Below are 15,465 nucleotides of genomic sequence, written 5' to 3' on the forward strand. Positions count from 1 at the left end.
AAGAAAACCACAAATAATGCCACTGAACTATGAAAAATATCTCAAAACATTACATTTTATTAACTCTGTACTTAACAAATAAACATGGATTAAATTCGTAAGTAAACTGCCACAACTCATTACTTCATAGCAGTGACGGTTTATAAAATAAACGTTTTTTACTTCTACTGTTAGAAATTATAGGTTTACTGCAAATAGTTAAATGAACACAAAAGTCATGCTCAAATGAATTCTTACAGTATTCCTTTCGATTGAGATATGCATGTCTGTGTGTGTGCGCACACACACGAACAAACACTTAGCAACGTGTAATAATTCAAGTGTATGTCTTTGTGTGTGTGTGTGTGTGTGTGTGTGTGTGCACGCGCGCATGCAAACACTTAGCAATGTATAATAATTTAACATCGCTTTAAATAATATTGGTGTCGCATATTTTTAGATAAATTGAGTTATTTTAAATATTGTAGGATAACATTGCAAACGTCTGTCAATGAAAATAATGCATTTTTATGCTTCTCATGCCAGTTCTTTGCTGTTGTTCTATTTGATGTTAACTACTCAATAATTATATTTTCAGAATCCAACATATTTATAAATTATGAATTACTTGCCTCTAGCAAATTCTGGGGACAAAACAAAAAACCGAATTAAGGTTTGAAATATTTGAAAATAATAATATTATGCTGTTTATCATGTAATAATGAACTTGAAGGTGCAATACTACTATAAATTTGTGAACTTTGCCCATCTAAAATATTTTTACGACAATTGTCACTGTTTCTAGTTAACTGACCTCAACCTGTTTAATTAAAGAGACTCCTAATCACAAATATGTATACAGAGAGCTTAATATAAAGATGGGTCAATTCCACAAACAGCATTTGAACTGAAATCTACTCAATCTACCACATCAAGTTCTCACGCACATTCTTGCAAAATTTATTATACTTCTCTCTACAAAACCTCTCTTAAAAGGGAAAAGTCCAAAATTGGCATTGAGGTAATCCCTTCCCCCCCCACCAAAAAAAAGAAAACCAACAATTCTGTCCTCAGTAATAATGTAAGCCTATTTAGAAGCTCAGTTTTAAGAGCGCAAGTTTATCATACTGCAAATTCAAGTCCTATCCCAGGGAATGGATTGGAGTGATAATTATTTTGGACAAAATTAGAAGATAACAGTTTTAACTGGGTTATCCTGTTTCCCTCAGTGAATTTCATTTTACCAAGGTTCTCCATTTCACCTTTTCTTCCTCCACTCCCCCCCCCCCCCCTGGTCATACAGAATGCCACACAAATTTATTTAAAAGCAACATTCACGAGACCAATGACTGGTTGGTAATTAGAGAAGCATTAAATATAACCAATCAGTTACGTCTAGCTGATGGGATACATTGGTACACAAGATAATTTAAAACTAGTCACCTTACAACAGTAGTCGGCAAGTTGTGCATTTGTGACGTCGGAGCAAGGTCAGACTAGATGAGCACCTGAAGAGGAGCACAGCAATTGCGCAGCGGCAAGCTAGTACAGTATTGTATAATAGGTAGGTAGTTCAGGTGAATTGGTTAAGTTCTGTTATTATTTATATGCGGTAATTTGCCTATATTTTGAAGTGAGTGTAAACATTTTGGTGGAGAAATTACTATTGATAGACCATCAATATATAAACATTATCAGTGTGAGAACATTTACTTCTATTTATGAAATATAGGTGCAATGGCAAATTCTTTAATTTGTTGTAAGGTACGCCAGCATGTAAAAAAGTTAAATACAAAGCATCATTATTCAGAATGTCATGCCAATGAATATGACAAATGTGAGCGAGATGATCGACAGTTGTAATACAATAATATTGAAAGACAAGCTGTTAAGCGTTTCTTTTTATTGCAGTTGTTACAGTAATTTAATTCTGTGTCCATAGGAATTGTACTGTCAATATGTAATAATTTTGAAGAATTAAAATAAGCCTTAATTTACAATGCTATAGTCCTACCAGGAATGTATATACATATTATATGCACGAAATCAGATGTATAGGACGTCACTATAGGGTTCAATTGAAGCTCATCAGCTATTATTCGACACTCAAAGCTCTGGATGCCAATGTTCTTAAAAGAGAGCATGACTGCTCTAAGGAATGACGTCACAGAGCACTGATCCTGCCGATCACTGCCTTATAAGGCCTTCTCCAGCTTCGTTATATTTGTGAACCCAGCATTTATTTTGTAATATGCATTCATGGTTCAGTTACTTCCAGTCACTCATAGCACATGCAAAGGCCTACGCTGTATTATTATGGTCTATGATTGTCTGAAAAAAATTGTTTCTTGTAATTAATTTCCAGGTCAAATGATATCTCTACGCTACAAATCCACATGTCAGGTTTTTTCATCTCATTCCTTACCCCTTACTTACTCAAAGGTAAGTACAGTACATTTGATAAGTTGCAGTGCAGAATTCCTGTCCATCCCTTCCACATGCTGCATATTCTATTACTTATACATTTATATATTAGTAAATAGTTTATTACATTTATGCCCAATTATAGCATTTTTTGGTTTGAAATATGTAATAAAAACAAACAGAAAATGATGTTTGTTATTTATTTCTTTTTAGCACCTTAAATAGTGTATACTTGTGGAAAACCTTTTTACATAATTCAGAAACAAAATATTACTATATTTGAATACAGATGCCCCACAACACTAACAATTGCATACTCATTGAAAACTCGTTAAATATGACACTGATTTAGTAAGTTTTTGTACATATTCAAATTAAGATTCTTAGGTTCCTGTTCAACTTTGGTCTACTCATACAATTTAATAAAATAGAATAAAAATATGTAGAAAAAGTAGGTGTATATGTTGGATTTTTTTTGCGTAAGATTATATGTTTCAAGGAATATTAATCTTAAATAATGATTATTATACCTTATATTACACATACATTTATGGTTTCTTTAAACTAAGTGTAAATAGTGTGGACTGCAGTTTCCTACAGGTCTATTTCTAATACTATTTTTGGTTTAAATAATCAACACAACATCCAGTCTTATAACATAATGGTGTAATAAATTTAGGAAATTCTAGTACAGTAACTGACTTCATAGCTAATGCATACAACTTGATCAGAATCATAAACTAATGCTCTTGTATTGCCAGTAATTAACAATGACATACAAATTATAACTTTTTTTGTTTACATCTTTTTTGCATGAAACCACTGTCACAGTGATATGAGGAGGAAAATATTGATATATTTTTCCGGAAAATTTTCGCCTGATAAAATTGCTGTTTTCTTGCTCTCTTGCTTACAGTATTCAGAGATGCACGTATATTGCTCCCTCATTAGTTCATTACTCACCAACATATCAAAAGTCGTGTAACCTTTGATGATTGCGTCAATAGTGACTCAAAATATGCGCCACTGTCACGTTTTTTTTATTATAGCATTCATACTGATTAAAAAACAAGCACTTACAAATATAATTTTCTGAGAACATTCCTGATGTAATCTAAATTGTCACAACACAAGTTGCTCAATTTGTAATTGATGTATGCTTATCATTTTAAAAGAATGTTATTATTGTCTCAGGAAATCACTAGTATGGTGTGTGATTCGTGATGCTCCAGCTTCATTATATTTGTGGACCCAGCATTTATTTTGTAATACGCATTCATGGCTCAGTTACTTCCAGTCACTCACAGCACATGCAAAGTTCTACACTATATTGTATAATATGGTCTATGATTGTCTGAAAAAAATTGTTTCGTGTAATTAATTTTCAGGTAAAATTTATTTTTAAACCCTGATCAGCTTTTGAATTGCATATGTACAGTTTAAAATCTGGCGAGACCAATATGCTAAAAAAAAGTTGTTTAACATGGGAACAATTTTTCGATTTAAAATTTTCACAGGAAATTACTGCACTACACCACATTCCATCATAGAGCAATTCCATGGGCCATATGATGTTTTATGGAGCAAATAACCATAAAAATCTCTGAACTTATCACTGATACCCTTGTATTCAAGTATGGCACCATACATCCAAGCAATGAAAAAAAAATATCCTCTCTAATGGCAGATACTTGAATGTTCGTCATTCATCCATACGAAGCCAACTGTGTAGACCAATTTTTCCAACAGAAATAGGCCAAAGGAGCCTGGTATGCTACACTCGCACTGAGACGATTGAAATTTGTTGAGATGCAACAGGGGAATCGGAGCTTCTGGAGAAAACCCCTGTTACCTGGCTTGTCAAACACAAGTCATAAATTGGGGGTAAGCTGGGGATTGAACCCAGATCCACAGGACTATGAGTCCAGTGCTCCAGCCACTAGAAAGCTGTGGTAGCTACTTTGAAAAATAACAGTATAAGAATTCTAACAAAAATCGATGTTTCACATTTCAGTTGTGGGTTATTTAATTATTTTTAAACTGAAACCACAAATCTAACAACTATGAGATAGTCAAATGTAACATAGCTTTTAATATGCATGTAATCTTAACATCATCAAAATCAGTTCTGTATATTTCACACCAAACTAAAGGGACACTGAAAACGTGGTAATATAATCTGAGAATCAATGTTATGCCATGAACTATATTTTAGATTTCTAATGTAGATACGCAAAAATGTTTAGGATAAAGTATGGAAATGTACATTTTTTGCTTATGAGAATCCCAATGTTTTCATAATAACTATATACGAAATCTTTTATCCCATTTCCTTGCATATCTTCATGTGTGCACACGAGGGTTGGGGTATAAGTCATGGAAAACTATTTTTTTGCAAATATAAATGTTGGTATCACATAATGTCATATGTCACACAGAAGCCGTGCAATCATAGTGTGTGTCCACAACAAAAGATGGCTCTGTGCTTGTCTGTAATAGAACAGAGAGTAATGTTAAATCAGTTGTCATGTAGCACTATGCAGGATGGATGTAACTGTGTTGAACAACTTTCATATATCAAAATAGCTGTTCTCCATGGGAGAATGCCAGAGAGAGTTGGTAGAAGCTATCAGGAATAATGCTCTTCCTTACCTGACAGTCACAAGGTGGGTAACTACTTTGAGGGCCTTTAGAATGGGTATGTGTGCTGTATTGATTCTAGCACAGGAACCCTGTAATGTTATGGCAACAACCGTAATAAACATGAGGAGCAAAATGTTGGCGTGTTATTAAATGTCCGTAAATTTCGTCCATTCCTTGTCCTTTCATCTGTATATTTCACATTTTTCACCCATCTCGAAATTCTCACAAAGAAAATAGTTGTCAACCCTAGTATGTATGTATGTATGTGTATATGTACGAGGGCCATTTACTAAGTCATGGGACTATTTTTTTCTGTGGAATCCCGGATCATAATCCACATTGTTTGATATGCAACATTTACATTAGGATGTATAGTGCTTATAGATGCCGCCAGATGGTGCAGATATTCAAGAACAGAAGAAGAGGGATTGAACAACTTTCATATATCAAAATAGCTGTTCTCCATGGGAGAATGCCAGAGAGAGTTGGTAGAAGCTATCAGGAATAATGCTCTTCCTTACCTGACAGTCACAAGGTGGGTAACTACTTTGAGGGCCTTTAGAATGGGTATGTGTGCTGTATTGATTCTAGCACAGGAACCCTGTAATGTTATGGCAACAACCGTAATAAACATGAGGAGCAAAATGTTGGGATGTTATTAAATGTCCGTACATTTCGTCCATTCCTTGTCCTTTCATCTGTATATTTCACATTTTTCACCCACCTCGAAATTCTCACAAAGAAAATAGTTGCCAACCCTAGTATGTATGTATGTATGTGTATACGTACGAGGGCCATTTACTAAGTCATGGGACTATTTTTTTCTGCGGAATCCCAGATCACAATCCACATTGTTTGATATGCAACATTTACATTAGGATGTATAGTGCTTATAGATGCTGCCAGATGGTGCAGATATTCAAGAACAGAAGAAGAGGGATGCGCACAAATCAGTCGGTTCATTGTTGATGTTTGTAGTTTGTCAAGTATGGATGTGAGTCGGCTAGTACGTGCATACGTAAAAATAGCAGTGCTTCGCGGTCAAAACACGAGAGAATGAAACACACAACTCGTAGAAGCTGTTGGACGTCGTATTCTACCGTACAGAACTGTTGCAAGATGGGTAGCAGCTTTCCAAAGTAGACGAATAAAAAGTACTGACAAACCTCATATGGGACGCCCTAGGACTGTTCGTACTGATGTTGTTTGTGCCACGACAGAACATTGCTTAGAGAAGGACAGACGATGGTCTCTACAGGATTTGGCAACAGAGGTATTGACCAGGCAACTGTACATAAAATTTTACGGCACAATCTGCATATGTGCAAAATTGCTGCTAAATGGGTGCCATATGCACTAACAGAACAAAAGTGAACACGTTACGAAACGTGTCGTATGAACCTGAAACGATACAAACGTGATGGAGACATCATGCTGAACAGGATCATTGCCACTGACGAAACCTAGGCCAGGGCTCATGAAACCGAGCTTAAACGCCAGTCTGCTGAATGGCGTCATCAAGGATTGCCGTGAAAACACTCAGTCCATCAAAATCCATCTCCAGTGAAGTTAATGGTCTTTTAGCATATGACATTCGAGGAATTATTTTGTATCATTTTGTCCCCCATAGCTAGACTGTTAATGTAGCTTACTATGATGCTTATCTGCAGAATAACCTACGTCGTGCTATCAGGAATAAAACTACCGAGTTGTTGGACAATGCAATCATCCTTCATGATAATAAACAGCCCACACGGCAGCCATTGTTCAGACCTGTTTACGGCACTGGAGATGGGAAGTACTAGAATATCCTCCCTGCTCCCCCGATCTGTCACCATGCGATTTTGATTTGATACAGAAATTGAAAGTTCCATTGTATGGGAGATGCTTTCATACACGAGAAGACATAGCCAACGCAGTGTGACGCAAGATTGCTAGATTGGACAATGGATCAGGTGATGGTATTGTCGTCTTTCTCATTGTTGGCAGTGTACAGTTGATTGCCTTGTAGAGTACTTCGAAGGATCTTAATGTGTTCAAAATGTGTTAATGTGCGTGCAGACTTTTTTTAATGTGCAATGTGCATGCAAACTATTGTTCTCTACATTATGACATAAGATAACATTTTCTTAATTTTTACTCTTCTCCCTTGTCTACAATACTTCCTGAGAAACACATGTAACAGACATGATTGGTAAAGTACATTATGTATGTTCATATGTGTATAATGAAATGTTTGTATAACAACGCATTTGCCTAAAAAAAAAGTTGCCATGACTTAGTCACCTTTGTATATATATTTCCAACATATTACCAAAACCTGACAGCTCAGTAAGTGCCATTATTCCTTACACGACATTCAAATCCATCAATGTTTAACAGTTGTGAATATCAACATACGAAATTAAGTATCAATATTTTTTTGTCAGAAGCAGCCAGATTCCTAGATAATTACATGAATTACGTCTATAGTTTTTGTTCTATTTCCAAAAGTACAATTCTAACTGCACTGCCTAATAAAGCATTAACTTGAGTTAAAATTGTATTTTCAAAATATATAACTGGCATTCTTTTGTAAAGTTTCTTTCAATTTTTATTTAGTTAAAAGTTTTAATCCAACTATCTTTTCCCACATCATTGTAAGATTAAGGAAAATGTATCAAGTAATGAACCTTCAAGTTTGGTATTGTGAAGTAAATAAATGTTACAAGTCAGCAATGTATGCAATAAAGGGTGAAAGGAACTGGACACCCTACCCCACTAACTCCTGGCTTAGTTGCCTCATGAGTGATGTCTTGTTAGTGTCACTTGTGAGGTTGAGTCCTGTCTTCGGACAGTTGACGACACAACAACAATGTAACTAATTCTCTTATTCAACTCTTTTTCAAACTACAAAGTATGTAAAGTCTATTTAGAGATGATTACATGATGATGCAATGATGGAATGACAAGAGAAAAGTTGTTTTATTCAGCACTAAACTTACGTGATCTGACTGGGCTTGAACAAAGGTTCTATTGGTATTCTCGTATCATCACATATCTACAATGCATATATCTTATCTTTCCCAGCTCGCATGTGTGAAGATGCACTGTGCACTGCCACATCTGCTCTACATCTACAAGCATGGAAATATAAAATGTATGCACTGTATTTGTTACTATTAAAGAAATTTAATTATTATTTGAATTGATAAAAATGAGAATGTGCAATTACAACTACACACATGAACCTAAATAATTATTTTATAATTTACATTTTTATCTCTTTCGATTTTTTACAAAATGTCATCTATTTTTAGTCCTTTCTGAGCATAGTTGCTAATAATGAATCTGCAGAGGAAAAGAGTTGTTGCTGTATGTATGAGTGCTGTCTTGAGGCCTAAACTATTTTAAGCCCATTCGATTTAGAATTTAACTAGCAAAATGATGAATTTAAAAAGCAACTGAAGTTGAATCCCTTCCAACAGTACACCTTGTGCCATAGGGTAACATTCGCAGCTATTATGCTAGACATACAAGTCTACATCTCAATACCATGTCCAAATGTGTACAGAGCTTAGGGGAATTTGCATATTTCTGTGAGAATCGAATCATGCTAATGAATTTCAAAGCACTCAAACATTTCTTGGTTAACTGTACAAATGTAACATAGATGAAAAGAAAGCTACGCAACAAAAATGTGGCAGCTGTGAACCCAATTTCAAGTGAAATAAGAAAAAATGTTAAAAACAACAGTGCACTGAATGTACTGAATTATCAACTGGAGAGTGCTAATATTACATTTTCAATTATATTATTCAGCTGAACTTAACTTCTAATTATTGACGTGTATTTTTCATCATTTTATTACTCTCAAAGTATGACAAGATTTAGTCTTGAGAAACGTATATTGTTTTAGAATCATTTAAGCCACTGGCATGGCTCAGTCAGTTAAGGCGCTTGCCTGCTGGTCTTAAGTTTTGCTTGGGTTCAGGTTCGATCCCCGCTTGGGCTGATTACCTGGTTGGGTTTTTTCCGAGGTTTTCCCCAACTGTAAGGTGAATGCCAGGCAATCTATGACGAATCCTCGGCCTCATCTCGCCAAATACCATCTCGGTATCACCAATCTCATTGATGCTAAATAACCTCATAGTTGATACAGTGTCGTTAAATAACCAACTAAAAAAAAAATAATCATTTAATTCACAATTTAAGTTCTGTACCAATATAACTCACTTTAAAGGTTTCCAAGTCACATTCGTCACGTCATTTTACAATTTTTTAAAACACAGAATAACACAGATTTCGCCTGAACAAAACTTCAAAATGAAACTCACCTAATTGCTTCACACTTATTTTTTATATTTTAGGTTAAAAATACAATAAAGTTTTATTTTTTAATAAAATATCATCCTACAAAGTTTCTGAACTTCACATTCATTGAGTATATATATATATATATATATATATATATATATATATATATATATATATATATATATATATATCACCTTAGAATTTTACAAGTTTGTCATTTAAAACAGATGGGAATATGAATTTGAAATAAAGAGAAGATAGATAATGCTTGGCATGATATCTGTCCATTTGAGTGCAAAGTTATTAATCAAAATACAATTTTTATACGTATGTAGACTATTATAATTAAAGCCCAGTATTTGATCACATTTCCCAGAAGTTAGGTAAGCAGTGACTATATGCTAAAGATGTAGACAGTGCATCTATGTTCTTCCGTGTCTCTTGTATATTGTTACTGCGTCTCCAAAATCCACTATGTGCATTTAAACAAATTTTTCAGGAGAAAGAAAAATCATTACCATTTCTAAGTCCCTTGATTTTCAAAGCTACTTTCGGAATAATTTAATAATTTTTCAGGTAATGATTGAAATTATGCTGAAAGTAACTTTGAAAATCCAGGAAATTAAAATTGATAATGCTTTTGTCTTTCTCCTGAAAAACCTGTTTAAATGTACATAGCAGATTTTAGAGGCGCAGTGATGATATCATGTATCTGGTTACAGTTGGTTAACACAAACTGTAAACAATGCTTTCATTTTTTATACAGTTAATATACTACTTTTATAGAACAATACAGTATATAAAACTAAATACAAAAATTTACATATGGAATACTAAATAAATTTTACAAGAGAAAGAGTTCATCTAAAGGGCTGGACTCGGGAAGAGTACCCAAAACGCTCATTGCATTTCTGCGTTGAATTGCAATACTTAAACGTTGACGCAAATAAGTAATGCAATGATGAGCACCAGTATTGGAGATCAAAATTTGGTCGATCTGAGATACCAAAACTTTAAAGTCATGACTCCAAGGACCGAAGGTCTTCACAGCAAAGGGGACAAAGATATATTTGTCTAAAAGATTATTACAACGAATTTACTTATTTGTTTATATTTTCTTATTTACTTATTCATATATGTATTGCATTTTAGGCATGTGAGGAATTTCTTAACAACATTTATGTTTTTATGGTTTCAAGATGGCCTGTTTCGAATATAGTGACTGCAGTTTGTTCTTTGCGATCTAAAGACATTGTTATGGCAACTCCAGGAAGTTTTGCTTTGTACCAGTCATGGCATGGTGGATTATTCTAGTCTATTGCAACTTTTGATTTTGCTTTAGAATAAAGTTCTGAGTATGTTAGGGCTAAAGGTGGATTACTTTAATTTCTTCCATCTTTTGTGAGTGTGTCTGCTGTTTCATTCCCTTGAATGCCTACATGAGATGGTATTCATTGCAAGTGGGGGTTAACTATGACAGAGAGGAATCTAAGCTTACACTCAGTTCATCTTGAACTTCAGGGTAGTTCATCAGATGTTGAATGGAACTCCTGCTGTGTGTGAATATCCATATATGCTTGCTTATGAGTTGGATTAGAGTTTAGAGTTTCTATGTTGTGTTTAATGCAGTGAGTTCTGATGAGAAAACTAAACTACAATGAGCATTCAGCAATAAAATTAAAATTGTCAGTTGAAAGGCATTACCATATAATGAATAACTGTGTAGGTCTATACATTTTTAATAATATTAAAAAAAATATACACGCAAGCACACACCTCCCCCTCTCAGAAGTAGTAATGGTTTAGAATGAAAATTTGAAACTTCAGAAATGTCTGCATTGTCAACTCTTCTGTCATGCCATCAAAGTATCTTTATGCCACAAATTACAGAATATTCAGAATTTTTCTCTAAAATACTACACAACTTGGCCTTAAAAATTTCAGTATCAGACACTGCTTGTGTTTCAGTTTCACTAACAGAGAGTGTTAATTAGTGTTTTCTTTGACGAATTGAGAAGTTTAATAGTTATAGGCAGACCTTTGAAATATTTGTCCAAGAAATGGGTAGCACATAACAATAGCACTCAGAACACAACTAGACTACCAATGTTGCTCTCATACTTCACTATATTAATCCAAAACTGAATGTATTAACCCTGTAGCATGCTGCTGAACTATACTGCGTACACAGCTAACATGTTTCCACTGCATTGGTGACTGGGCTTCAATTATAACAAAACTTTGATTATGTTATAAGTTTTGTAAAATAGTCAGATACTAATTTCCATTACGTCTTGTCAGCAGAAGACGAACTGTTATAGATGAGGAAAGGACAAAGACATGGAGTGCTTTCACGTATGTATGAAGATATCTAAACATTTTAATAAAAATCGAAAATGCATAGAATATATTTCTAATACTGACAAAACTCGATACTGTAGGTATTGATGATATGAAAATATCAGTTTCCCATCCCTAATTTATTGTTATAAATAAGTTTGTCACATTTTCGAGTGATTTTCAAACTGTGTACTCTGAGAAGAGGGGGGAAAGACAACAGATGCTTCTCCTCTCTCTCTGGACCTCATTGTAATGAAAGTGATAAAGGATTTTGTGGAACAATAATAGTATTTTGAACTAACCATCTCATTCAATTCTTTACTGAGAGAAAAATGTGACTGGCAATAGCAACATACATGTTTTCAGTTCAAGAAATCCAGGTCTGGTTTCAGGAAATAATCACCAGTTTTGTGAACAAAATTACCAGCATTAGCAGTTTCATTAAATGATTTTAATTTTTTCTGGCCATCATTCCATCAATAAATTCTTATCACCTTCATTCATACCAACTTTTGAGAAAGTATCTAATAATGCCATGCAGCATGAAAGGATTTCCAGCCCATAATAAGGGTTCAACATTTGACCAGGTACTGAAACGGAACACAGATCAAGAGAAACAATCATAATACAATTGATAATAAAAAATTACCCATTTAAAAATCATAATTTGACATTATCATTCTATATGAACAGAAGTATTCATTTTAATTTAATTCATTATAAGTGATAAGTGACCGAAACTGCATTAGAGTAATAAGAATTTTGAGTGGCTGTGCAGAGTACACTATGATTATGCTATTTGCATTTTCTAACACATTTTCTAACTTATTTGAGAATTGTTGTCCATTTTCAAAGTGTATTTCTGTTCAATGGCCACAATTTGTGAGTTTTCTAAATGAAATTTTCGATATATTTCTCTCCATATTATGCTAACTGTGCACGAGAATTTTAGGATAGATGCTGTATAAAACAGTGTTTCTCAAATCATGGTATTTATATTCATGGAAGTACATAAAACACATGATCTTTTTTTTTTTTTCTGCATATGCAAACTTACATTCATGCAATATTTCTTTTTTGTATCGCTGCGATAATCCAATTGACATATATTTTTTTCTGTTTAATTGGTAGTAACTTTGTAAAATATTAAAATTGCACATTCTTATACAAGTTCACTTGGAATTTATTAAAAAATATATATACGTGTGAGTACTTTATGAAAAATTTTGAGAAACACTGACATAAAATATGTACAATCTAATTAAAAATTTCAGTGTGCCAGTTCACTGTTTACACAGTGTACGAACCATTTTTATGTAAATATCCCAGCCATTTAACTGCAGGGCTCCTTTTTCCATTTCTTCATCTAAATGTGTATCATATTATATTACCATCCTGAAATTGATGTATGTGCAAAGAGCACTTCTCGAAGCCGCACACTTCACTGAGAACTACTCATCAAACATTCTAACCAGTGCTACTCAAGGTGGTGGTCCACAGACCAGCAACGATTTATGATCTGTCTGTAGCAAGTTCACAAAAAAGTTTAAATATAGCAACAAAATTCCACCAACAGTAACTATCAGCTGACAGAGTGAGCAATAATGTAACAACAATTACACTTCCTTAGAGCACTTGGTTTTCCTGTTTTCTGAAGAAAAATGTTTAGAAAATTCTCCATGGGACATTTGGACACAAATTTATGGCTTTAAATAAATATTGCTGTAAAGGGAATGGTTTACACAGGGGCTGCCTGATCCAGCACTTGACACATTAACGCACGGAACTGCACAAACTAACAATAATATTTGTTGGCATCAGTCCCTGGTCCACCATACTGGATTGTTTTGAGAAGCACTATCTTAACCATTATCAACTTTCAGATCTACTACTGTCGCCAAATAACTTTGGCAATAACAGATGCACAAACAAATCAGAGGCACACAGCACTCAAACACAAAGTCCACACAATGCACGTTCAGACTGTGGCATTTCATCACCAAAACACCAAGTGAGGAATTTTCTTTAAATGTAAAAATTCTGCCTTGTGCATCTCAGTCGGAAGCCAAAATTGCTATGCTGTACCACTGAAGAGAATAAATGGAATTACTTCATGCTTTTATTATAACTATTTAAGAAGGTAAAATAACTACACGAGAAAACAAAACTGATATTGAAATCTCCATACAAAATCTATTTCTTGCAATTTATAAATATATGTATACTATGTATATATATAAAAATTAAGAATTACATTAAAGTGAAAGAGAGAAGGGAGGGGAGCAACAACTGATAAACAAAATATAAAATGTATAACTATGTGGAGACTTCAACGCAACTGTAAAGGCTACTCTGTTAATTGATTTCAGAGGTACAAATGATATAAATACTAGGCCCGCCTTACCAAATCGTGCCCCACAGGTCGAAATGAATCATGAAGTGGCAGTGTCCCGCTATCGGATACCAAACCTTTGCCTGTCATTCAAAGTTAACTCAAGAACAAAGTGTAGTGTTTATACAAACAGTCAAATCAAAGGGGAGTTTTAAAATATCACTTTAATTTTGGAACAATATGGTTCAGTCCCTATAAAATATCAGTATTTTACAGACAGTTATATAACAGGAAATTTGGTTAGCTACATCACTAGATCCACTTTGTTGTTTGGGCTACCTTCAAATCGAGGTGATGACAGTTCGTGCGTTGCACCAACATCACTCAAAACAAACACATCACTGAGTCCATCTCCAGCAAATGAGAGCATCTAGCAGGTGGTCTCTCTAGGCAGTTCGTACGCTGTAGCACTCTTGCACGACTGTTCACTGTTGGACTTGTCTTCCTGCGGGCTGGGGGTCGACTCATTTGCTGGAGTGTCCGTTAGCTAGAGCAATTTCTCCGTGACAGAGCTGGTGGTGGCTGAGCTGACGGTGGACGTGGCATTGTGCTCCGACTCCTCACCGGCTGGCAGTAGTTGTCAGTTGAGCAGTTCCACTGACACGAACTGCTTCAGGCGTTCTAGATACTGTGAGTATAGCTCCACATCATTGTGACCTGCACCCTACAACAGAAGGGTGGCAAATTAAGATTGAAACATGGTCATTTGTGTAGAGGAGGAGGAGAAGAAGAAGATGATGGTGATGGAAGAGCAAGAGAAGAGACAGGATAGACTAGGAGAATGATGACAAAGAAGGAAATGGAACTGAGAAAAATATTTAATAAAATTGAAGCAGAGAAGAAAGAAAAAAATGAATAAGACAAGTGAGGGAGAGAAGATATTAAGGTGGAAAACAAATTGGAACAAGGCCAATGTGAATTGAAATGAGAAGAAAATTGAAAATGGAGGAAAGAAGAAAGAAAAGAAAGTTTGGTTTAAAACTGGAACCTCTAGGTAATTTATGAACAGTCATGTACCTACTTCCTTACACAGGTTAATGTAAATAAATGCGTATCTCATCAAGTAACACAACCAAACTGCATAGATCTATTTAAACCAAGCATTTAGTAGTAATGAACATTAAACAAGATAAATTAAGCTTGCTTACTTACTTACAAATTACTTCTAGAGAAACTACTTACTTACAAATGACTTTTAGAGAACCTACTTACGAATGGCTTTTAGAGAACTCGGAGGTTCATTGCTGTCCTCACATAAGCTCACCATCGATACCTATCCTAAGCAAGATTAATCCAGTCCCTAGCATCATAACCGACCTTCCTCAGATCCATTTTAATATTATCCTCCCATCTACATCTCGGCTCTCCCGAAGGTCTTTTTTGCTTGGTCT

At 34.6% G+C, this 15,465-nt stretch overlaps 1 protein-coding gene across 2 annotated transcripts in view; it reads right to left on the reverse strand.

Moving 5' to 3' along the window:
• Positions 1–2,587: 2,587 nt before the first annotated feature.
• Positions 2,588–15,465, reverse strand: part of LOC138694485 (alpha/beta hydrolase domain-containing protein 17B) — a 69,457-nt gene continuing 56,579 nt past the window's right edge. Inside the window, exons 3-4 of one of the 2 annotated variants that reach the window (XR_011330952.1) lie at positions 14,087–14,738; positions 2,588–13,769 (exon numbers count right to left, since the gene is read on the reverse strand). Coding sequence is in view for 1 of the 2 variants with exons in the window: in XM_069818252.1 (XP_069674353.1) it covers positions 14,655–14,738 (84 nt within the window). In the remaining variant the exon portion in view is untranslated. Of the gene's footprint in view, positions 14,739–15,465 lie in introns of both variants that reach the window. The other variant, XM_069818252.1, reaches the window with a different exon arrangement.

Source organism: Periplaneta americana, chromosome 2, assembly GCF_040183065.1.
Source record: "Periplaneta americana isolate PAMFEO1 chromosome 2, P.americana_PAMFEO1_priV1, whole genome shotgun sequence".
In the NCBI taxonomy this organism is placed as follows: domain Eukaryota; kingdom Metazoa; phylum Arthropoda; class Insecta; order Blattodea; family Blattidae; genus Periplaneta; species Periplaneta americana.